The 25,700-nt window shown below is 44.9% G+C and overlaps 1 protein-coding gene across 4 annotated transcripts in view; it reads right to left on the bottom strand.

The window, feature by feature from the left end:
- Positions 1–25,700, bottom strand: part of sptbn1 (spectrin, beta, non-erythrocytic 1) — a 369,807-nt gene that overhangs the window by 234,842 nt on the left and 109,265 nt on the right. For all 4 annotated transcript variants that reach the window (XM_072507860.1, XM_072507861.1, XM_072507863.1 and 1 more), the window contains one exon: positions 3,931–4,124. In XM_072507860.1, the coding sequence (XP_072363961.1) occupies positions 3,931–4,075 (145 nt within the window). In that variant the 5' untranslated portion in view covers positions 4,076–4,124. The remainder of the gene's footprint in view (positions 1–3,930; positions 4,125–25,700) is intronic.

Raw genomic sequence — 25,700 nt, forward strand, 5'->3', positions numbered from 1 at the left:
TGTCTAATGGCATTACTATCACTGAATTCACTACCATCCGACCTTCTAGGAACTACCATTGACCAGAAATCTTACTGGATCAGTCATAGGCTACAAGAGCTGGTTAGAGGCTGGGAATTCAGAGGTGAGCAACTCACCTCCTGACTACTCAAAGTCTGTATGCAAGGAATGACCCAACTGAAAGGGTGGGGGGGGGGGGGGGGGGGAACGACCCAACTGGAGAAGGGGAGGGGGGGTAGGAGTTTTTGCACTTGGAACCGACACAAGTTTGCCTCGAGGGATGACTTTCAATAGATCGCAGTGAGGTAGCTGCTCTGCTATGTATGAAACCTGGAGCCACAATCACGTCATCTACGAATATTTTAGCACCAGGTTCCCCACGAAGATGGAAGAGAAAGGTTGCAGTCTAAAGTTGTTGAATTCTGTTCAGAAGGTTGCCACTACCACTTTTATAGTCCTTTACATTGCCATTAGCACTTCCTGTCTTGTGCCCTACACATCTTTGTGCGATGTTTCCTAGCTCCCGCCTATCACTGACCTTCTACTTTGCTCCACCTGCTCCATCCTTTCTTATAGTCTAAAATCCATTACATTACTCTCCTTAGCCCTGAAGTCATATGGATTCAAAACGTTAGCTCGATTTCCCACCCCACAGGTACTGCCAGATTAGCTGAGGTTTTCCAGCATTTATCTATTTTTATTGCTACAAATATTTTGCCTTCAATTTCATGAGCTTCAACTTCAGCTAACGGTCTCTTATGAGGGACTTCATCTAATGCCTCCTAAAAGTTCATATGAATAGCATCCACAGACAATCTCCTATCTGTTACTTTAGTCAGCTCTTCAAAAAATTCAATCAGGTTCATCAGACGTGACCCACTCTTTGCCAATTCATGCTGCCTCGATCAGCTGAAGGTTTTCAAGGTGTTCAGCAACATCACGTAGTGCACAGCAGTTTTGCTCAAGTGCATAGGCCATATATTTCTATTCTACATGGCCACATACATGTGGGGTCAATTTGTGTGCAGTCTGCACGGGAACTTTCAGGTTGTTGTACATAGCCAAGAGGGAACATTGGTGCTCAGTCACCTTACCCCTAATTCTAGAATCTAACAATTTCCCAACAATAGATGCTACGTTCACTGCTCTGTAGTTCTCTGGTTTCCCTCCATCATCTTAAACAGTGGAGTGACAGACACAAAGTTACAACCTAAAGGAACCATTCCTGAATCAGGAGCAACTTGGGAGGTGCTAGTTCAGGCACCTGCAATGTTCTGACTTACATCTTCTTGTTGTGGGAATTTGTCCATCTTTAGTGCCATTATTTTCTTCATTACTGTTATTTTAGTTACTTTAATTTTGGCGAGTCAAGTCTCTGATCCAATATTAGTTTCTTGGAATTCCTGGCATGCCTGCCTCTTCCTCAATTGGTAATACAGAGGCATTCAGCACATCAATCATTTCCTTATTTTCATCAACAGCAACACTGTTATAAGTTTTCAAGGGATTTGCATTGCCCCTGATCACACTCTTCCTGATATAATTATAAATTACTGAAGTGTTGATTTTGATCCTTACAAGCTTCTTTTCATACTCCCTTTGTCTTGTTCTTCCCCATTCGCCAGGACTTTAAAAAATATATAAATTTAGAGTACCGATTTCTTTTTTTGCAATTAAGGGGCAATTTAGCGTGGCCAATTCACGTACCCTGCACATCTTTTAGGTTATGGGGCTGAGACCCATTCAGACACGGGAAGAAAGTGCAAACTCCACACGGACAGTGACCCGGGGCCGGGATCGATCCTGGTCCGCGGTGCTATGAGGCAGCAGTGCTAATCACTGCGCCACCGTGCCTGCCCAGGACTTTTCTTTTTTCTTTTTATTTCTTTATGTCATTAATTTTTGCTTTCGTAAAAAAAAAAAAGTTTTACGTTGGACGGAATTCTCCGGTCGTGGGATTCATTTTTCCCGCTGGCAGCGCACCCCTGCCAATGTGTTTCACTGCATCATGGGGTGGTTTCAATGGGAAATCTCATCGACAAGCGGCAGGAGGATAGAATCCCTTCGGCAGCAAATGATGCATCGCCGAGAAAAATGCAACTGGGGGAATGGAGAATCCAGTCGGTTTTCTCTGACCTCTCTAGTTTTCCATGTTTGTCTTTTTAGGAAAGTAGAACTCTGATCCAAGGGTATAAACTGATTATATATCATCATCTTAAATTCTTTTTTAAAAACGTTCCACAAATGTTTTCTCAATTATTCTCAGCATATGCAAGATAAATCTCATCTTTATAGATTTGCAGACCTGAAAGCGGTGCACTGTCAGGGGAGAGAAAAATAAATATATTGTGAGGGACAAACAGCTCCAATTTGGAGGAATAGAGCGCAAAAGAGCCGGGGGGGGGGGGGGGGGGGAAGAGAGAGAGAGAGGGAGGAGAGCAATGGGGAGGAAAGGAGGAAAAAGAACGGAGTGAATGATAAACTGAAAAGAGACAGAAAAATAAAATCTGACAAAGAAAGACAAAATCTTAAGCTGCCTCAATACAAGGCAGCACAGTGGCGCAGTGGGGTAGCCCTGTTGCCTCATGGCGCGGAGGTCCCAGGTTCGATCCCGGCTCTGGGTCACTGTCCGTGTGGAGTTTGCACATTCTCCCCGTGCTTGCGTGTGTTCCGCCGCCACAACCCAAAGATGTGCACGGTAGGTGGATTGGTCATGCTAAACTGCCCCTCAATTGGAAAAAATGAATTGGGTACTCGCAATTTTTTTAAAAAGCTGATTCAATACAACTCTTTGGAACTCCCCAGACCTCAAATTGCATCTCTTTGACCATAAATCAGCCATTTCAATCGGTCCTTCCCCAGGTTCACACCAGTTATTCTTATGCCTATTTGTGAAGGTCTTTGGTATGTGTCTCCAGACTAAAGGCTCTGCTGTCATCAGGTGCACATCTATTTAATCACCTGAAAGCCAGTGGAGCCTCAAATATCACAATTGTCCAAATGTACTACTTTAGGAAGCCTGAATTTATAAAACAACATATTGACATAGATAGTAATGCCGGTTCCCTTACAGGTCAGGTCATTCATACGTAGGGCTGCAGCCAACACCATTGTGCCAACAGAACTTACAGAACGTACCTGGGCAGTAATTACAGGTCCCAAGTTCATCTGTCTCATGACAGTATACATTACCTATAATGTCCATTACACCAGACAATTCTGGTTTACAGCAGCCAAAGTGGGGTATCAGCTAAGGGAATGTGGTAGGAATGGAAGACGCAAACAAATGTGTCATTAAACGTTATAAGATCCATTATACGGTTTCCAAAAGAACTGATCTAACTGATAAGTCAAGGTTTATTCCTACCTTTTCAGAATTTAGAAATAATAATCTTCAGAATCTATTTCCACCAATTTAGATTAACCAAGTAATAATTATGTATTAGTATTCATTGCTTTTTATTATTTTATATTGCAAAACAATGGCATTAATTCATTTAAAACAAATTCTTCAATAGGAGAGAGGAACTTTATATAAACATTGCATTTTTACAGTAATGTGGCACAGCATAATTTCCATTGCCATTAATAGTACATATTATATGGTGTGGGAAGGGAGTGTGGAGGAAGGATATATTTTTGAAAAAGACCAAGGCTTCTAATCCTGATTACGATGCAGGAAGTCAAGCTAGAAGTTGTTTTTTGTGTAAACGACTGTATTGGTATCAGGTCTGATGTCCCTTGAAACTGAATAACATTCAAGCAATCACTCTCCTGAAGCTTGGGTGAACATACTGTGCGCCAAGTACATAGTAAATGGCCTCCCTGAGATGAGAAAAGGGATAAAATTGGCACAATATGGAGGGAAAAGATATAATGGATGTTCTTCAGTTCAGTAAGTTCAACCTGACCAAAAGGGTTCTTACATACCTGCCAAGGCTTTAATACGGGATCTTTCAAACAGCCTGGCAGAGCTGTTTTCATTATCCCATTCTTCCACATCCCAGCGATTGTTGACATCACTATACTGCTGCTGAATATCAATGTTGTCGTAGTCTGTTGCTATTGCTGTCATCGTTCCTTCCTAGCTGCTCCTCGTCATGAGCTGCCTTTCACACAAAGTTCTGGGAAACAAATTAAACAATTTAAGGCACAGTTCTTTATACATTATCCTGTAATGCCTATAAATGCACATCTGAAGCTACACAAATTTCTATCTTTCTCAAGAGCAGGTCAGCACAGAAGTAGAAATGTCATGGACTGCGTTAGTTTGTGACTGGACGATGAGAAAGGTGCAAAGAATCCAGCACACGAGTGGAAGAAATTACTGATGTCAAAATATTCAGCCTAAATCTTGTGCTCCAGCACAGTTGTCACCACTGTGCAATGGGATGATGCCACTGTAAATTCACAGAAAACACTGTAGAGCAAAAAAGTAAATCGGTGCAACATTTTAATTGTTCAAAAAAAAAGGGAAAAGACCGTATTTAATAAAGTTTACAAAGCCTCCAATGTCATATAATCAAAAATATTATTTGTAATTGGGCTTCCCACATCTTACACATTTACTCAAATGCTACACATTCCTAATAAGAATTTTTGTTTGTTTCACTATCTGACTGTTGAACTCTTGCAAATGAAGGGGATTATTTGCTAATACAAAGTAGAAAGCCATATGCATAAAAAAAGTCTAACGTACTAGATTTAAAAAAAAATTTAGAGTACCAAATTATTGTTTTCCAATTAAGGGGCAATTTAGCGTGGCCAATTCACCTAACCTGCACATCTTTGGGTTGTGGGGGTGAGATCCATGCGGACACGGGAGGGGAATGTGCAAATTCCACACGGACAGTGACCCGGGAGCGGGATCGAACCCGGGTCCTCGATGCAGTGAGCTAGCAGTGCTACCCACTGCGACACCGTGCCGCCCCAAACGTACTAGATGACTAATTTTAATATATATATTTTTATTAGTTTTTCTGATTTTGCAAACACAGCAAACCCTCAAAACTGGCACAGTAATGCAGAAGCATTTATGCTGTAATGAATACAGAAAAAGACAGGAGAACACCAACACAGTTGGTTCAGCTTAAGCGTTAAACTTGGAGCCTCCGTTTATACAAGGAAAAAAACAATGAGCAGATAGGCTAGAGCAGGGTTTTTCAAACTCAGGGTCGTGACCTGCGGGTGGGTCGGAAAGCGATTGGTTGTGGCGTTCACGATCACAGGAAGAAACCCCGACAGCCGCGACTGACTTTTAAGATTGCCAACTGCAGGCAGTCCCTGATTGGTTGTGGTGTTTGAGAGGGTAGGCCGACTCAAGGCTGGGCTGTGTGCTGGTCACCGCACACGTGTTGGTGGGGACAGTGGTTGACGGGCGTCCACGTGGAAGTGCGATGCCAACAGTGGTGACCCCAGCGTGGAGTTCATCTCATGTTCTCGTCCTCTGCGTGTGGCTCGGCTCGTCCCCCGCCACCGATCGGCAGTTTGCGACTTACGGCTCCATGGTCAGAACTGTTAAATGGCCGGCACAATGGTCGTTTGCACTCCCACAATGTGAAGTACTGTTCGGGAAGTGGTCAGCAGTCTGTGACTGGGGGTGGATGCACCTACTGGACAGTGAAAGGGAAGCCAGACCAGGTTTGGTGGTGAGGAAGACCGATCAAATGAGGCCAGTCAATACAGCTGACACATGTCAACACTGGAAGGAACCTATAGAAATGGGTAGTACGGTGGCACAGTGGTTAGCACGGTTGCTTCACAGCGCCAGGGTCCCAGGTTCGATTCCCAGCTTGGGCCACTGTCTGTGCGGAGTCTGCACGTTCTCCGTGTCTGCGTGGGTTTCCTCCGGGTGCTCCGGTTTTCTCCCACAGTCCAAAGATGTGCAGGTTAGGTGGAATGGCCATGCTAAATTGCCCTTAATGTCCAAAAAAAAGGTTAGGTGGGGTTACTGGGATCGGGTGGAGGTGTGGGGCCCTCTTTACAAGGGCCGGTGCAGACTCGATGGGCTGAATGGCCTCCTTCTGCACTGCAAATTCTATGTTCTATGTTCTACAGTTATCACTTTGTGTCACCACTCTCTGGAAACCAGGAAGTAAGTGCTTTTGGTGAGAATGGAGCAGGAGATTACTTGGATGTTTGGAAAGTGCAATGCAGTGGACCAGTAAGAAATATTGTGACATTGTATGTGCTTGACAGGTTACTTCATGTCATCTAAAGTCATAGTTTGTAAAGTAGAAACAAGATTGTACTTGTTTAAATTTCTAAAGAAATGGGAATACATTTAAAATAAAGTTTATGTGTAAACGTAAAGGATGTGGATGTTCAACTGAAATCGTTTTAATTATCAGTAGTAAACTTGGAAAAAATCAGGTATTGTAAATAAAGTTTCATAGTAATAAAAAAGAATGCCGGCTGCGACCGGCCTTTAAATATGAACGATGGAGTTTTTCCGCCAGAGGTACAGGGTGTGTGGTGTCAGTGTACGTACTAGGCACGTATTTCTCTCTGCCATTGCCTCTGGCGGAAAGACTCCATCGTTCATATTTAAAGGCCGGTTGCATCACAAAGGATCTGGAACATGAATGTCATAAAACGTTACGATTAATTGCTTAGGTTTCATGGAGACCAGGAGACAGAAGCGTCAAGATGCATATCTTAATAGGATAATGTGTACTCTCCACACATTCCAGGAGCAAATTTTCAAAGTAGCTACCGCCATTGCTCATTCAGCTAAAGTAAATATAGGGAAAATCTCTCGCGCACTGTTTGGGCACACAGCAAAACAAAGCTCCCCAACTCCAATTATACCAAAGGCACCAATGCTCCAATTATACCAAAGGCACCAGTGACACATTATAACATCTTTTTCTCGGATAGGAGACCTGCTTGTACCTTTGCTGGAACCAGTTAGTGATTCTTTAAACCCAAAATAAAGGAATACAAAAAATTTACAAAGACATTAGTTCTAAGGTCCTCACCACATGTGAGGACCTTTAGGGCTATCTGCACAAACTTTTCATCATTATACCCAGGAGTCATTCTCCTGAAAAAAAAAAAAGAGGATAAGATATTCCACATTAAAGATGAGTAAGGAATGCCCCTTCTGCATTCTACCCCCACCCACTAGGATTTAAACCACTCACCCAGCTCCTGGCTCATATTTATCATGATTAAGGCAAGGAGAAGATTTCCTCAAATTATTGGGTGCAAACAAATGGCTGGTCAATAATAGTGGTCTGATAGTACAGGTTGAGCATCCCTCATCCAAATGCTTGAGGCTGAAAGTGTCTCGGATTCTGAAATTTTTTGAATTCTGGAATGCGTGCGGTAGCTGATCCAACGGGGATCGGATCCAAGTCTAAGCACAAAATTAATTTATAGTTCATTTACAGATTCAACAAGGCACCACAATTCAATATGCAATATTTTAAATCAATAAATGGTAAGATGTACATTGAACCATAATAAGCAAAGTTTAGTAAATTCAATATGCAATATTTTTTAATCAGTAAATAATAAGATGCACATTGAATCATCAGAACTTCAATTAATTTACGTGGGGATTAAATTCAGATTTCATGCAAAAGCATAAGAATGCACTGTGCTGGCTGGCTTTCTTAAATGTTTCTTCTAGCATCTGCTGCATCATTGACAATGTTTTTTGTCGTAGAAGTCTCTCTTTGATTTTATAAACTGATGGGATTTCTTGTTCCGTTATGAATGCATGCTGTTCGAGTCCTTCAATAAGTCAGTCACGCATTTTCACCATGACGTCTATGTAAACACAGCACATCTTCACTGTTATCATCACAATCACCTTGATTCAGAACCATTTCAGCTACGTCACCATCAGTCATTAAATGAACAAATGGAGCCTCATTAACAATGTTGAGAATCACTTCAATGTCAATTTCCTCCAGCTTATTGATGGCATCCAGGGGTATTCCTTTTGCATATGTAAGGAGGTCCAAAATCATCTTTCCCTCACTTAGAGTCATAAATGTTTACAGCATGAAAACTGACCCTTCAGCCCAGCTTGTCCATGCCCCCCAGTTTCTATCACTAAGCTAGTCCCACTTGCCCGCATTTGGCCGATATCACTCTACACCCACCCCGCCCATGTAACGGTCTAACTGCTTTTTAAAAGACAAAATCGTACCCGCCTCTACCACTGCCTCTGGCAACCCGTTCCAGATGCTCACCACTCTCTGTGTGAAGAAAAGAATCTACCAGTGGAGTCTCTGGATAACTACAAAGCTCCCCGTTGGGGAATTGAACAACGGTCTCCCGCGTGCCAGGCGGGGGCCAACCACTATACTATACTAATGAGGAACTCTTGTCACACGGATTCCTTGAAACTCACTTTGTTCATCATCATGATTGAACATAGCCATAGGCCACAGGTTGTGCCAGACATGCACAAGGGTGTCTTTATCTACAGTGTTCCATGTGTTAGCAGTGGCATAGATGGCATCCTTCACATTAACTCCTTTTGGAAACCTTCCACACCCACACCTCTGTTCAGTGCTGCCAACATGCTGTTCAAGAAACAGTCTTTATATTTACTCTTCATTGATGGAAGGACACCTTGGTCACATGGATGAATTAATTAAGTCACATTTGGGGGAAAGTAGATGGCATAAACATTATTCTTGACGAGAAGGTCCGCTGGGGATGGGCAGAACAGTTATCATGGAATAACAAAATCTTGCAGTCGACATCCAGTTGCTGGAACAAAATGTTTCTGAAATCAATCAGAAAAGATGTCCCAGGTGACCCATGCCTTCTTGTTTGCATAATCATGGACTGGTAAGGTATTCACTCCTTTAAGGACGCATGCTCTTGCCAATCACAGCAAGTTTACAATTGTGCGTGCTGCTGCATTAGCACATCCCTTCACAGTCGTTGTATCCTTGGCATTCTTAATACCTGAATGGGCCTTCTCATCAGCTGCAGTCAGTATCTTCCTGGGACAATGATGTCTCAACAGCATTGTAGATTTGTTCTGGCATTAGATTTCTATCTGTGATGATCTTGGCAAACTCATCAATTGAATTCTCTGCCACCTCGTGATCAGCAGAAGAATTATCACCACAAATCTTTAAAAATGGCACCGGAATGTGGCGACTCGGGGCTTTTCAGTAACTTCATTGAAGCCTACTTGTGACAATAAACGATTAGTATTATTATGTAATGTTGTGTCTTTTCTTAAATTTCTAGAACCAGCCACTCTTTCAATACACAGTTTATGCAATGTTTTTCCAGTTTCCATTAGCTTCTGCTCATCACTTTCAGCATAGAACTTTCTTTTTTTTAAAAATATGTTTATTTAGAATTGTTTAACAAAATTTTCAACCATACAAACAAACCCCCCCCCCCCCCCCCCGTAACACAAAAGAAAGAAACCTTGCATAGCAAGACATTAACATGGCAAGTCAATCTGATACAGAACTTGGTACATTGGATTCCTCCCGCACATATCAGTTTTCCGGATCATTCATGTATTTTCTTGCTTAAATGCCCCCCAGAAAAGCCCCCCCCCCCGGGTTGCTGCTGCTGCTGTCCGACCTTCATCTAATGCTCCGCGAGATAGTCTAGGAACGGTTGCCACCGCCTGTAGAACCCCTGCGCAGACCCTCTCAAGGCAAACTTTATCCTCTCCAACTTGATAAACCCTGCCATATCATTTATCCAGGCCTCCACGCTGGGGGGCTTCGCCTCTTTCCACATTAACAAGATCCTTCGCCGGGCTACTAGGGACGCAAAGGCCAGAATGCCGGCCTCTTTCGCCTCCTGCACTCCCGGTTCATCCACTACTCCAAATAGTGCTAGCCCCCAGCTTGGCTTGGCTTGACCCGGACTTTCACCACCTTAGATACTGTTCCCGCAACTCCCCTCCAGAACCCCTCCAGTGCCGGGCATGACCAAAACATAAGGACATGGTTCGCCGGACTTCCTGAGCACCTCCCACATCTGTCCTCCACCCCAAAGAACCTACTCAGCCTCACCCCCGTGTTATGCGCTCTGTGAACTACCTTAAACTGTATCAGGCTAAGCCTGGCACACGAGGAAGAGGAATTAACCCTACTTAGGGCATCAGCCCACAGCCCCTCCTCAATCTCCTCCCCCAGCTCCTCTTCCCATTTACCTTTCAGCTCCTCGACCAAAGCCTCCCCCTCTTCTTTCATCTCCTGGTATATCGCCGACGCCTTGCACTCCCCGACCCATACGCCCGAAATCACCCGGTCTTGAATCCCCTGTGCCGGGTGCGACGGGAATTCCCTCACCTGCCGCCTCACAAACGCCCTCACTTGCATGTACCTGAAGGCATTTCCCGGGGTTAGTCCAAATTTCTCCTCCAGCACACCTAAGCTCGCAAACGTTCCATCGATGAACAGGTCCCCCATTCTTCTAATCCCTGCCCGATGCCAGCTCTGAAACCCCCCCGTCCATCCTTCCTGGGACAAACCGATGGTTATCCCTGATCGGGGATCACACCAAGGCTCCCATCGCTCCCCTATGCCGTCTCCACTGCCCCCAGATCTTTAGCGTTGCCGCCACCACCGGGCTCGTGGTGTATCTTGTCGGCGAGAGCAGCAGCGGTGCCGTCACCAGCGCCCCCAGGCTCGTTCCTTTGCAGGACGCCATCTCCAACCTCTTCCACGCCGCCCCCTCTCCCTCCATCACCCACTTACGGATCATCGCCACGTTGGCTGCCCAGTAGTAGCCTCCCAAATTCGGCAACGCCAACCCTCCTCTATCTCTGCTACACTCCAGGAACCCCCTCCTTACCCTCGGGGTCTTGCTCACCCACACAAATCCCATAATGCTCCTGCTTACTCTCTTAAAGAAGGCCTTGGTAATCACAATTGGGAGGCATTGGAATACAAAAAGAAACCTCGGGAGGACCACCATTTTAATCGACTGTACCCTGCCCGCCAGCGAGAGTGGCAACATGTCCCACCTTTTAAAGTCCTCCTCCATCTGTTCCACCAGCCGCGTCAAATTAAGTGTGTGCAGTGCCCCCCAGCTCCTAGCTACCTGACTCCCCAAGTATCGAAAGCTCCTTTCCGCCCTCCTCAACGGTAGGTCGTCTATCCCTCTTCCCTGATTGCCCGGATGCACCACAAAGAGCTCACTCTGTCCCACATTGAGCTTATAGCCCGAGAAGTCTGCAAACTCCCTTAGGATCTGCATGACCTCAACAATCCCCTCCACTGGATCCGCCACATACAGCAACAGGCCGTCTGCGTACAGCGACACTCGATGTTCCTCTCCCCCCTCGGACCACCCCCTTCCATTTCCCCGACTCCCTTAATGCCATGGCCAAAGGTTCAATTGCTAATGCAAACAGCAGAGGGGACAGGGGACACCCCTGCCTCGTCCCTCGATACAGCCGGAAATACTCCGACCTCCGCTGGTTCATGACCACACTCGCCACCGGGGCTCTATACAGGAGCTTAACCCAACTAATAAACCCTCCCCCGAACCCAAACCTCCCCAACACTTCCCAGAGATAATCCCACTCCACTCGGTCAAAGGCCTTCTCCGCGTCCATGGCTGCCACTATCTCTGCCTCTCCCTCCACCGATGGCATTATCATCACATTTAGGAGCCTTCGCACATTGGTATTTAGCTGCCTACCCTTTACGAATCCCGTCCGGTCCTCGTGAATCACCCCCGGGACACAGTCCTCAATCCCCGTAGCCAATATTTTTGCCAGCAACTTAGCATCTACGTTGAGGAGCGAGATCGGTCTATACGACCCGCATTGCAGTGGGTCCTTATCCCACTTCAAGATCAAAGAGATCGTCGCCTCTGACATTGTCGGGGGCAGGGTCCCCCCCCTCCTTTGCTTCATTGAAGGTCCTTGCCAGCAACGGGGCTAACAGGTCTACATACTTCCTATAAAATTCCACCGGGAACCCATCCGGCCCCAGGGCCTTCCCTGCCTGCATGCTCCCCAGTCCTTTAACCAGCTCCTCCACCCCAATTGACACCCCCAAACCAGCCACCTCCTGCTGCTCCACCCTCGGGAACCTCAGTTGGTCCAAGAATCGTCGCATCCCCTCTTTTCCCCCTGGGGGCTGGGTCCTATACAGCTCCTCGTAAAAGGCCTTGAATGCCTCATTCACTTTCACCGCACTCCGCACAGTAGTTCCCCTGCCATCCTTGACTTCACCTATTTCCCTCGCTGCCATCCTCTTACAGAGCTGTGTGCCAGCATCCGACTCGCCTTCTCCCCATATTCATATATCGCCCCCTGTGCCTTCCTCCACTGTGCCTCTGCCTTCCCTGTGGTCAACAGGTCAAACTCCGTCTGGAGACTTAGTCTCTCCCTGACTGGTCCCTCATCAGGAGCCTCTGCATATCTCCTGTCCACCCTTAAAATCTCCCCCACTAACCTCTCCCTTTCCCTGCCCTCTCTCTTCACCCTACGAGCCCTGATGGAGATTAACTCTCCCCTGACCACCGCCTTCAGCGCCTCCCATACTACTCCCACCTGCACCTCCCCGTTGTTGTTGGCCTCCAGATACCTTTCGATGCACCCCCGCACCCCCCACACACTTCCTCGTCTGCCAGCAGTCCCAAATCCAACCGCCACAACGGGCGTTGGTCCCTCTCCTCCCCAGCTCTAGCTCCACCCAATGCGGGGCGTGGTCTGAAATGGCTATGGCCGAATACTCCGTTCCCTCCACTTTCAGGATCAATGCCCTGCCCAGAACAAAAAAAATCTATACGTGAGTATGCCTTATGTACATGGGAGAAAAAAGAAAATTCTCTGGCCAAAGGCCTGGCAAATCTCCAGGGATCTACTCCCCCCCCCCCCCCCCCCCCCATCTGATCCATAAACCCCCTGAGCACCTTGGCCGCAGCCGGCCTCTTCCCCGCCCTAGATCTGGAACGATCTAATGCTGGGTCCAACACCGTGTTGAAATCCCCACCCATTATCAAGCTCCCTACCTCCAAGTCTGGAATACGCCCCAACATCCGTTTCATGAATCCAGCATCGTCCCAGTTCGGGGCGTATACATTTACCAATACCACCTCCGTCCCCTGCAACCTACCGCTCACCATCACGTATCGGCCTTCATCGTCCGCTACTATGTTCTTGGCCTCAAATGACACCCGCTTCCCCACCAGTATTGCAACCCCTCTATTCTTCGCATCCAGCCCCGAATGGAACACCTGTCCTACCCATCCCTTCTTTAACCTGACCTGATCTGCCACCTTCAGATGTGTCTCCTGAAACATGACCACGTCTGCCTTCAGTCCCTTTAGGTGCGCGAACACTCGGGCCCTCTTAACCGGCCCATTTAGGCCTCTCACATTCCACGTGATCCGCCGGATTGGGGGGTTACCCCCCCGCCCCCTCCCAAAGCCGACTAGCCATCTCCTATCTTAGGCCAGTCCCGTGCCCGCGCCTCCCACACCCTCCAGTCCCCCAGACGGGGAACCCCCGCCCCGACCACCTCTTCCATTTTCAGTTCCCCCTCGGCCAGTGCAGCAACCATATTGTCCCCCCCCTTCCCTCCCCCCCCTCCCCGCTAGATCCGCATCTAGGTCTTTTGCTCCCCCCATAATAGTTCCGTGAGTCAGTTGACTTCTGCTGACCCCGGCTTCCCCCGCCTTCCCGTTGATCTCCCCGTGTGGGAATCTCTCCTCCTCCTTACATTCCTCCATCCCCCCCCTCCCTAGCGCGGGAAAAAGCCCGTGCTTTCCTGAGCCAGCCCCGCCCCGTGGCGCAGCTCCTGTTGCGGCCTTATCCCAGTTCCCCCATCCCCAAGTCTCACCTCCCTCCAGCACCGACGCCCACATTCCCCACTATCTCATCAAAAGAGAAAAAACAAAGAACTCTTCCCCCATCCCCATCCATCATCCCACCCACGAAACATTCTTTACCCATTTTTACAACCCCGTATACAGTCAACAACCCCCCCACAACCACAGCCCCTTGGTTAGAGTCCAATTTTTCCGTTTGGATAAAGGTCCAAGCCTCTTCTGGCGTTTTGAAATAGTGGTGTCGGTCCTGATGAGTGACCCACAGTCGCGCAGGCTGCAGCATTCCGAACCGGACTCTTTTTTTGTGCAGCACCGCCTTGGCCCGGTTGAAGCCAGCTCTCCTCCTTGCCACCTCCGCGCTCCATTCCTGGTATACTCAGATCACCGCGTTCTCCCATCTACTGCTCCGCACCTTCTTGGCCAATCTCAGGACACTTTCTTTGTCCGCGAAGCGATGGAACCTCGCCACTATCGCCCTTGGCGGCTCATCAGCCTTGGGTCTCCTCGCCAGGACCCGGTGAGCCCCTTCTAGCTCCAGGGGGCTCGGAGAGACCTCCGCACCCATCAGCGAATGGAGCATTGTGCTCACGTACGCCCCGGCATCAGCCCCCTCCACTCCTTCGGGGAGACCCAGAATCCGGAGATTCTTGCTCCTCGACCTGTTCTCCAGGACCTCGAGTCTCTCGGCCCACCTCCTGTGCACCGCCTCGTGCGCCTCCATCTTTACCGCCAGGCCCAGGATCTTGTCCTCGTTCTCATTAGTTTTACCCCTCACCTCACGGAGCTCCACCGCCTGGGCCTTCTGGGTCTCCTTCAGCCCCTCGATCGCCAACAGCATTGGCGCCAGCACCTCCTTTTTAAGCTCCTCCACGCAGCGCCTGAGGAACTCCTGCTGGTCCGGCCCCCATGCTGCTCGATCTCCATCCTCCTCCATCTTGTTTCTTCCCCCTCGTTTTTGCCGCTGCTCCAAAGCCTCTTTCTCTGACGCTCCACCGCTAATCCCCGCCATACAATGTAAGGGGGAACTTACTTCACTTTCCCACACGGGATTTAATCAAAAAATTTCCGTTGGGGCTCCTCTGGAGAGCCCAAAAGTCCGTTATAGCGGGAGCTGCCGAAATGTGCGGCTTAGCTCCGCATCGCCGCAACCGGACATCCTCAGCATAGAACTTTAACAGTTAGTCCTTCTGTTTCGTCAGATCATAGGCGGTGGTCATTCCAACACCATACTCCTCTGGAAGATGCCTCACACTAACACCATGCTCAAGTTTTTGCAATAACTTGACTTTGTGTTCTAGATAAGCACAAATGCTTCCTTTTTTCCTTTGCACTAATATCCATAGGGTAATCTGCAGTCCTTTTCAACATTTTCAACAATATAATGCACCAATGTCTGGCTATGACAACTGCTGAAAACAAACTGGTGTTTTGACACAATAACAACCCCACCTAGGACTTGTAACCCTCTGTGGTATCACCCGGGAACCTTCCCAGAGCCACTCATGGTGTCACGTGGGCGTTCGAAAAAAAGTGAGGATTTCAGGGCTTTTCAGATTTCGGATAAGGGTTCTCAATCTGTAACTGGAACATTAATTGTTGAATAAAAGGGAATGGTTTCTGACAGATGGGTTGAATCTCAACCAAGCAGGAACCATAAGACTAATAACGGATACATGATCAGCCTTTGTAAATAATTGTAACTAAATGGAGAAGGAAAAAGGCTGATTACAACCCATATGAGATTGACATCTGAATACAGCAATAAACTAAAGGGAATTCACTAATTCAAGGAGAAATATTGGATCCAGCCTCAAGCAAGGTGTCGAATACCAAGGACACGACAAGGATAAAAATCTTTACTGTTTCAATATTTGGGATTTAAATGCAGTATATCCTGAAGAGGAAAAAGTACCCGGAATGTTATGATCCCAGCTGATGTTCCAATCAGACAAGTCAGATACCAGAATGGAACCTGATTTGATAGATCCTAACTCTATTTTTTCATTTGGAGATGTGAATGAACAGAGTCACAGAACTGTTGATGATCTTTTAACAAATAACATTTATTAAATAAGAAAAGATTAACTGTAAAACTCTACTCTTTCATCCCAGCTACATCTTTACAGATATATCCAGATTTGTGACAATAACACAAGTTACAAAATATATACTATACTCTACTCAGTAAGCATGCAGTCCATGTAAACTTAACAGGCACAATGTGGTCAGACATTCCACACTCTGAAACCAAGTGGCAGATGCAAACAACTTCTACGAATTTCTCATCAACTCAACCTAGATGCTGGTCATTGGTCTCACTGGAATTCAGACTTTCATACAAGGGTTTCCAAACTCCGTTCTCAAAGAACATACTTTGGAATTTTCTTCTACACAATGTATTCTCGTGGATACCTTCACCAAAGATCCACCTCCAGGATTTCAACCTTTCCTTTTAGTATCCCTCTGCCTTGGATCACCACGTGGGTTTTAGTTTTTACACCATCGCTCAGGTACCCAACCAGACCAACAGAACACCACTGCTTCACAGGCTGCATTAAAGTGTCGCCAACCTTAAGATGTCTGGTTTCTCGCCAGCCGACTTTAAATCTGCTTTGTACAGCTGTCTTTTTAATTCTGAGCCCTTTCTCTGCACTTTGCTTTCACTTCACTGAACAGGATCTTATCTAGATTCCTATTCTTTGTTCCTTTGATTAGCCTTCCTGGGGCATTTGTTTGTCCCCGCTCCCTGGAACTTTCTCCTTCAGTTTCTACGGCTTGCTTTCTGACTCTCTATTGTTCTGCCTATCCTGGCAGTGCCTGTGGAATTCTCCTTGCCTCTAGTTTGCCTGGCTCAAATTGAAAACTCAAGTGCTCCTGTTTTTCAGTTGGAGTCTTTCATGTCATAAATGCTCATTACCATGCAGGCAAAGTTTTAAGTGAAACTAAAATCAAAAACCTGTATGCACCTTTGTTTAACACAAAGCTATAAGTTTCAACTCTTAGCACACAAATATTGAAACAAAAATTAAGCTTACTTAAATGTATACCTTTTGTTTTAATACCCACAGTACAAATAAAAATTAAATTCAAACTATCGCTATTTCCTAACAAGAACCAATAAAATATACTATGTTCCCTCTTATAACTGATGATCTGTAGCAAATGCCTAGTTATATGGAGATATAAATATGAAAATATGAAGGCCACATTATTGGCGAATTTCTGTCCACCAAAAATAAATAAGTCATTAAACGCCAGCATTGGTTGGTGCCCGATTACTTCACGAAACATGCAGTATGGGTTGCAGACCATATTGTAGCTTGAACTGCAACCAATCTGCTGTCTATTGGTCTGCGTCACAGGACGTTCTCTGCCTCTCTCAACATATCTTCCGTGATTTTCTTTCTCACCTTGCACGTCTTCTGTCTCATACTTGCCCCGCTCTATCTATCCTGCAAACCACCCAACCAGCCACCTTGCTCCAACCCACCTCAATGCCTTACAATTCTTTCCCTGCCTGCTGCCTCAATCTCTTTGTTGTTTGAGCAGTGGAGATACTATGAAATTAGCCCATACAGCCAAAAGAAACAGGAAAGCCTACATTTAAGACGATTAGAGTGGGCCAGGCCATTAGAGATTCAATGGATGCCTAAAAATATCGAAAGCACAGCTAATTGCCATGAAAATCTATAGCCATCAGTTACAAACATGGAGTGGAACTCTACTGCCAGGAGTCTAGAATCTAAGGACATAATATGGCAGCAAACATCCCTTAATTAGACTATGACAAGCAATTATTTATTCAAGAAAATTCCCATTATACATATTTTCTGAAGCAACAACAATGCTCAACGTCAATATGAAAGTCCCACCAAAACAGTGACAACAGGAAGATTTTTAATCTACTGGAAGGTCATTTCTTGGTGATTTTCTGTGTCTCATTTTGCTGCTGTGCCACTCGCTATTGCTGCTTCACTCCCATTAACTGCACGGTAGCATGGTGGTTAGCACAATTGCTTCACAGCTCCAGGGTCCCAGGTTCGATTCCCAGCTTGGGTCACTGTCTGTGCGGAGTCTGCACGTTCTCCCAGTGTGCGCGTGGGTTTCCTCCGGGTGCTCCGGTTTCCTCCCACAGTCCAAAGATGTGCAGGTTAGGTGGATTGGCCATGCTAAATTTCCCTTAGTGTTCAAAATTGCCCTTAGTGTTGGGTCGGGTTGCTGGGTTATGGGGATAGAGAGGAGGTGTGGGCTTGGGTAGGGTGCTCTTTCAAAGAGCCGGTACAGACTCGACGGGCCGAATGGCCTCCTTCTGCACTGTAAATTCTATGACTAAAAGGACATAATAAAACTTTCTGCTTTCTTCTTTACGATGAGAGTGGTGGGTGATAAATTGGGAAGCAGAGCCACCAACAGCTACAATCTACATGTGGACTGGGGGTGGAGGGAGAAACACTCTCCCCAGGGCCGGGACTCTGACTCCCTATATTGACTCCCTATATTGTGACCTAATTGTGTTCTTTCTCACCCTATCCCATTACCTTCCTACTAGTTATTCCTCTGCTTATGTCCCTCACACTTATCATTTCACCTACCCGCTTGACTGCCTCATTTTCTCTTGCTCTAGTTACTCACTTCATAGGTGCTAAGATGTCAGAGGTGTCCTCATCCTCCTGCTCTTCCTACTTAGCGGTTTTTCTGAGACTTGGATTGCTCTCAAAATTCAAACTTTTAAAAATAGATTAAATCAATAGAAGCCATCTGTCTTTCTCTCTGCCTCATCGGCATTAGAAATTTGGATCTCACACATAAATGTGATTAACACTGACCTTTTTCTAACTGCAACAAACCAAAATCAGGGTACTACATTCTAATAGCACCTATTTTGCTCACACAATGTGACACTTCTAATGTTGACAATATCCAGTTCATCACCATATCCTGAGCAATAGGAGATTGACAAATGACATATTAAATTCAATACATGAAATTGATAATATATAACTAATTACTCCTTCAGGGCATAGAGTACAATGGGAGTCATAGTCAAGTTCTGTCTTTAGGTCAAGCAGAGTGGAGCATGTTGGTGATGGGGAGAAAGAAGAGAGAAGAGAGAGGGCGGCATGTGGCACAGTGGTTAGTATTGGGACTGCAGTGCTGAGGACCCGGGTTCGAGTCCCGGCCCTGGGTCACTGTCCATGTGGAGTTTGCACATTCTCCTCATGTCTGCGTGGGTTTCACCTCCACAAACCAAAGATTAGGTGGATTGACCACGCTAAATTGCCCTTTTATTGGAAAAGAGATTATTGGGTAGTCTAAAATTTAAAAATAAAAGAGAGAGAAGAAAGAAAGACGCAAATGACAGGGTGACAATACCCATAATGAACTATTGTTATCAAACAATTCCATCTGTAAGTTATATCATGTAAAGTGCCTATTTCACCATTGTATGTGGAATCTTATTTCAATCTCTGGATATCTGAATTTACAAGAATTTTGAAAATCCTTGAGTAATTAGATTAAAGCTTTTAAACAGGTGTGTTAATCACAGCCAGAGTTAAACAACGAAGCACAACATCTTGCATGTAATGAACAGGAAATACACACACGCATATTTTTAAAAATAGTATCAAAACTATTTTTCTCTTCCGTTCCCACGCCTGCAAGGAACACATATTGGGAAACTGCATCTCTAATATACAAGTTACCATTATGCAAAAAAACTCCTCTATCATATGGATATTAGGATATATAATAGCATGCAAGTGAAGTGAACTGTGATGAGGCAGCTTTCTTTCTCCAATTTTCTGCTTCAGTTCATGTTTGTTTTCAGTTTCTTGCATTTGTTTCCCTTTCAATGCCTTCCAATTTTGAATGGAGTTTGTCTTTACAAATAGAAGAATTATCAGTTGTACCTTTTAGTTTTGACCACTAAGTGGCACTATAGCCCCACAGGTTTGCAATAACTGAATAGTCACTGGTCTGAACTTTAAAAACGACTTTAATTCTGGGCATCAGACAGTAACATGAAAAAATTCGATAGTCCAACATTTAATTGAATGGACTTTTGCACTGGCTATATAAATCTTATCACAACTTCCATGTATGTTGTGTCATTTGGTGGATTGGTATAGATTAGATGGGGGGGGGAATGGAACATCAGTATGTTTTTAAATGACTATGCTTACAAATAAAGTAAATCTAGTTCTTTGGTCACAACTGAATAATTAGATTTCATTCCATGCCTCGGGCCTTTTTGCACTGGGACAAATTGTGTGCTATTCTGTATTCATTGTTCTTTGTCCTATATCTCTCCCAGGTCAATCAATGTGCATAGTTCACAACTGGAGCAATGTGTTGGGAAGATAAACAGACTGGATTAACTGTACAGGAAAACTGCAGCATCTTGAACATGCCTTTCAGCCTGACCTTATCGACAGTTCATATCTATATTTAACCTGCAGTCCCAAAGGTATCAATCTACATTTCCACTGGCTCAGCTACCTTTGATTATTTATTAAAATAGCATAACTTCACAATCATGGAAGAGTTTTAGAACCACAGAACAAATTAATCCCCGATCAGAATTTAATGGCATTGTAAGAATATTGCATGGATAGAATGGAGGAGCAAAACATTTAAAGAGGAACTATTCATTGCTCAGACTCTCAGATGTACTAAACACATAGCAAATTTGATTTTGCACAGTACTGTGATACAATACTAAGCTACATCAGCTGTATACCCGATAATAGGTTTCCAAAATGGTGTTATTCATGCTTAATACAATGCAGTAAATTCTCCTGCATGGACTTTTCCTCATCCTCCTGCACTGCAACTGCTCTGGAGACCCCAAGGATCAATCTCCGGCCTCCTCCTATATTTCGTCTTTATGCTGCGCCTGAGTAACATGATCCAATAACATTATCAGGTTCCACGAAGCCCTGAAGACACCCAGTTCTACCGCATCACAACCTATCCCAGCCCCTCACTGCCTCCGATTTGTCATGTTTTACTTAGCCAGAATCCAGTATCGAGTGACCAGAAATTTCCTCCAATTAAATGTTGGGCAAATGGAAGCCATTGCCTTTGGTTCCCTCCAAAAACTCTGCACCTTAGTTATAAACCCCACCCCACCTTGCTGGCCACTGTCCTGAGACAGAGAGTTCACAACTTCATAGTCAAATATGTCCCAAATGTGGCGATATGGACTGCACAACCATTCAATCACGAAGACTACCTACTTCCAGTGTCTTAACATCACCCCTCTCGAGCCATCTGCTGCTGAAGCTTTCACCCATACATTTGTCACCTACAGTTATGGCTATTCCAATGTTATCCTGATCAGACTCCCATAATCCACCCAACATAAACATGAACACTCTAAACCGCTGCTGGCCATATCCTAACTTGTACCAATCTCGATCACCCAGTGGTTGCTACTGTTGCTTCACAGCGCCAGGGACCCGGTTTGACTCCTGGCTTAGGTCACTGTCTTGTGCAGAGTCTGCATGTTCCCCCCGTGTCTGCGTGGGTTTCCTCCGGATGCTCTGGTTTCCTCCTACAAATCCTGAAAGAGGTGCTTGTTGGGTAAATTGGACATTCTGAATTCTCCCTCAAGTGTACACGAACAGGCGCCATAGTGTGGTGACTAGGGGATTTTCACAGTAACTTCATTGCAGTGTTAATGTAAGCCTACTTGTGACACTAATAAAGATTATTTTTTTAAAAAAAAATTTAAGAGTGCCCAATTCATTTTTTTCAATTAAGGGGCAATTTAGCTTGGCCAATCCACCTAGCCTGCACATCTTTAGGTTGTGGGGCGAGACCCACACAAACATGGGGAGAATGTGCAAACTCCACACGGACAGTGACCCAGAGCTGGGATCAAACCTGGGACCTCGGCGCCGTGAGACAGCAGGGCTAATCCATTGCACCACCATGCTGCCAAGATTATTATTATAAGATTATCACCCTTCGACTCATTAACCTACAAATGACTTCTGGCCCAGCAACATCTCAATTTTTAATTTTGATCCTTGAATTCAAATCCCTCCATGCCCGTGCCCCTCCTTAGTTTTGTAACCTCTTTATCATAGAATCATAACAGTGCAGGAGACTGCCCTTTGGCCCGTCGAGTCGGCACCGACCCTCCAAAAGAGCACTCTACCTAGGTACCTTGGAGTATGTTCTGCATGATCCGTTGGAATATGGTGCACATTGATGAAACCCCGAAGGGCAGGTGAGTGTACTCGTATAGGCCCTTCTGCGTGTTGATTTCTGTGTTCTTCCAAATCTGGTCCAATGCAGACACCATTTTTGAATACCGTTGATTGCCAGCCAGCTGCTGAGGCCCTATTCTCTCCCAAACATTCTCCACCTTTTTGACACTCCTGAAACCTACTTCTTTTTTTTTCTTCTTTTAAAAATAAATTTAGAGTATCCAATTCATTTTTTCCAATTAAGGGGCAATTTAGCACGGCCAATCCACCTACCCTGCACATTTTTGGGTTGTGGGGGTGAAACCCACGCAAACACGGGGAGAACGTGCAAACTCCACATGGAGTGACCCAGAGCCGGGATCGAACCTGGGACCTCAGCGCCGTGAGGCAGCAGGGCTAACCCACTGCGCCACCATGCTGCCCTGAAACCTACTTCCTTGAATAAACTTTCGGTCAGCTACCCTAATATCTCGATAGGGTTAAGGTCAAATTTTGCCCAATAATATTCCTGTGAAATCCTTGGGATATTATTATTACGTAAAAGAGCCATTTAAATGCAAGATGTTGATGTTCATATTAATAAGGCCAGTGTTTTAAGATACATCTGGAATCAAATTTCCATCTCCGAATGGAGGTGCGGTCGGGTTTAGAAACACTGAATTTAGTCTTTTTTTGCTAGAAATTTAATTTTCCTTAGCCTTACCGACCCCACACCATTTTCATATCGTCTTTTCGCAGGGCAGGAGGGCCTTGGGTGCAAAACATACCCTTTGCTGAGGTGGAGTCCCTATTGTGAAGACGTTCTGAAAATTGCATTTTCCCCCACACAACTTTCATGTATTGGTGTGGGGTTTGCAAGATCCAAAGAAAATGACAACTCCTTGAAGATTTTATGACCATTGGGCAAGCCTGAAGAATCAGGAACATTCTGAAAGATCGACACTTCAAATGACACCTCAGATAATGTATTATAATGTAAATGTTTTTTTAATGCAGTGATTCATCATAGTGATTTGTCCACCAAAGGTAAGTTGATCCTTGCACTAATCATTTTAAGAGTTATTCTGTGATACATGGTTGAGGGGATGGGCCAGCAAGGTGTTGAATGGGGAGCTGAAGTAGTATGAAGATAGCATACCTGATCGGAAGTAGTATGCGTGACATAGACAACTTGAGGGGGAACATGGTTGGGTAGAGGGTGTAAGGAGTGAGGATTAGGGCATTTTAAAAAAATGTTAAGAGCTAGGCTGCTGTGTTGGGAGAACTGAGGTAGGTCTTCTAACCAGCCCACCTTCACATCCATGTTCCTGACACACGCCACTGTGGCTCGCAAAATGCACTCCAAACCTGACCCCTGGATGAAAAGTCAAAACAATCCCGGGCATACTCAGGTATGCATTTTGCGAGATACAAAGTGCACAAGTCAGGTTTTCACAAGCTCACAGTTAAATCTGACCACCCGGTATAGGATATTATACAGTTACATATAATTACATGATAAAGGGCTTTCTCATTCACACAAACTAACAAGATTTATAGACGATGAATTGGTGAATGAAATTTAGAAATCGTAAAGTGAGTGAATCGGACAGACATTAATTAAACTACACAAAAAAATAATTTGCTAACAAGCTTGTGAAACAGATGGCCAATACCACCAACACAACCCTTTACCCCACTCCAAACACATGCACACTGGAATTGAAACAACAGGATCTTTGACTGTTATGGGTTTTAACAATATCAAATACACACCAGAAATCTAGTGCCCATTAAAGATAAATGACTCTCCTCCTGTTCTTTCCTGTACCATGCCCCAAGGCGGCATTGGCCACCATGGAATTCCATTGGCCTGGTCATGATTATGCTTGGAAAGTACTGTTTGCTGTTGCCTTCTGCAATAATGCTAACCAGGAAACTCTTCCCTCTCTTACCCTTGGGTGCACTGGAAGGATTTACAAGGCAGTTCTCAAGCTGTTTGGTCACGTTACGAACATATCCCCCATTGCCATCACGTTCTGAAGTGGGACTTGAATCTGGACATTCTGGTCCAGAGGTAGGGACGCTAACACTGCACCACAGGATTTCCAAAAGATTCTACCCATGCAAAATAAAATGGTGGTCTTTAAAGTATTTTTTTTAAAAATGTATTTTTCCAATTAAAGGCAATTTAGCATGGCCATTCACCTACTCTGCACATCTTTGGGTTGTGGGGGTGAGACCCATGCAGACACGGGTAGAATGTGCAAACTCCACAAGGACAGTGACCCAGGGCCGGGATCGAACATGGGTGCTTGCTGCCATGAGGCAGCAGTGCTAACCACAGCACTACTCCCTTTTAAGTATCTTTTAACATACTTGATCACAATTCTGTAGAACTGGCATTGGACCAGCTTCCAGTTTACATGTACAAAAGTGCCTCAAGCTGTCTGATCTTTTGTTGTGGGCCTATCATTATCTCCCAATTTTAAACATTTTCTTTGATATTTTCTTCAATTTAAAAGACAGAGAGTATTCAGCAATTCAAAACTTTGTCCAGCCTTAGTCAATATTTTGTTTGATGTCATACCCATAAAAGAATTACATTTCTACAACTCTCCTTCAAACCTAATGTCATAAATAAATTAACTAGTCAACATTAAAATCGTTCAATTTTCACAACATATGGGCCTGGAATTTGCAATGAGAACAACAATAAGGGCATCATCGCTCACCCTTTTAATGCATGATGTGGAGATGCCGGCTTTGGACTGGGGTGAGCACAGTAAGAAGTCTTACAACACCAGGTTAAAGTCCAACAGGTTTGTTTTGATGTCACTAGTTTTCGGAGCGCTGCTCCTTCCTCAGGTGAATGAAGAGGTATGTTTCAGAAACATATATATAGACAGATTCAAAGATGCCAGACAATGCTAGGAATAATGCAGGAAACTTACAGCAACCCGCGAAGTATGGACAATGCACAGTTGTCACTTCCACAGGTTCCACAGTTGCAGTCCTCATCAATAGACTCGGCACTGGAACGACTACAACAGCATGAACATACTGCACTTGTCTATTAGCTCCACACATTAAAAACAGCTGAAAAAGTTAGGGCTGTTGCATTCAAGAGTAGGGGAGTTTTTGAATGGCGTCATAAGTGATCATTACTGATGAACAATTTCCTACGTTCCAAACAAAATTACACGTGGAGTCTCATTCCCAAAGAAAATTAGCTTTGGAGATTTTTTTATTTTTTAAAAAGCAGTTTAAAAAAAAGCTTTCATTTGACTGATTTTGATCTTTCTCCTTTCATTGCGGACAGCAAAGCAAATTCCAGCCCATGATATTGCCCGAATAGGTCTCAATCTCAGGTCTCAAATGTTCATGAATACACCTTCATTTTCTGAAGATTTTAATTGTTTCATCCCCAGTGCCCAAATAGTAGTGTCATGATAGTCAATAGTCTGGGGCATTGTTAGAATCATTTTCCAATCTGTCAGCAGTTTTAATTGCCATTTAATTTTAATTGCCATTTAATTTTATCCATCCTTCATTCAGGAGTTAAGTATGAAGAGTCAAATAATACATGGTGCCACAAGCGGACCCAATCAGGAGTGTCACATTAAGACAAACATTTATCATGACCTGAAGTTATTGAGAAAACTGCATATTCAGTTTATTAGATATACCACAAATTTAGCCATCACATCTGTACCA

Source organism: Scyliorhinus torazame, chromosome 1 (genome assembly GCF_047496885.1).
Source record: "Scyliorhinus torazame isolate Kashiwa2021f chromosome 1, sScyTor2.1, whole genome shotgun sequence".
NCBI lineage: Eukaryota > Metazoa > Chordata > Chondrichthyes > Carcharhiniformes > Scyliorhinidae > Scyliorhinus > Scyliorhinus torazame.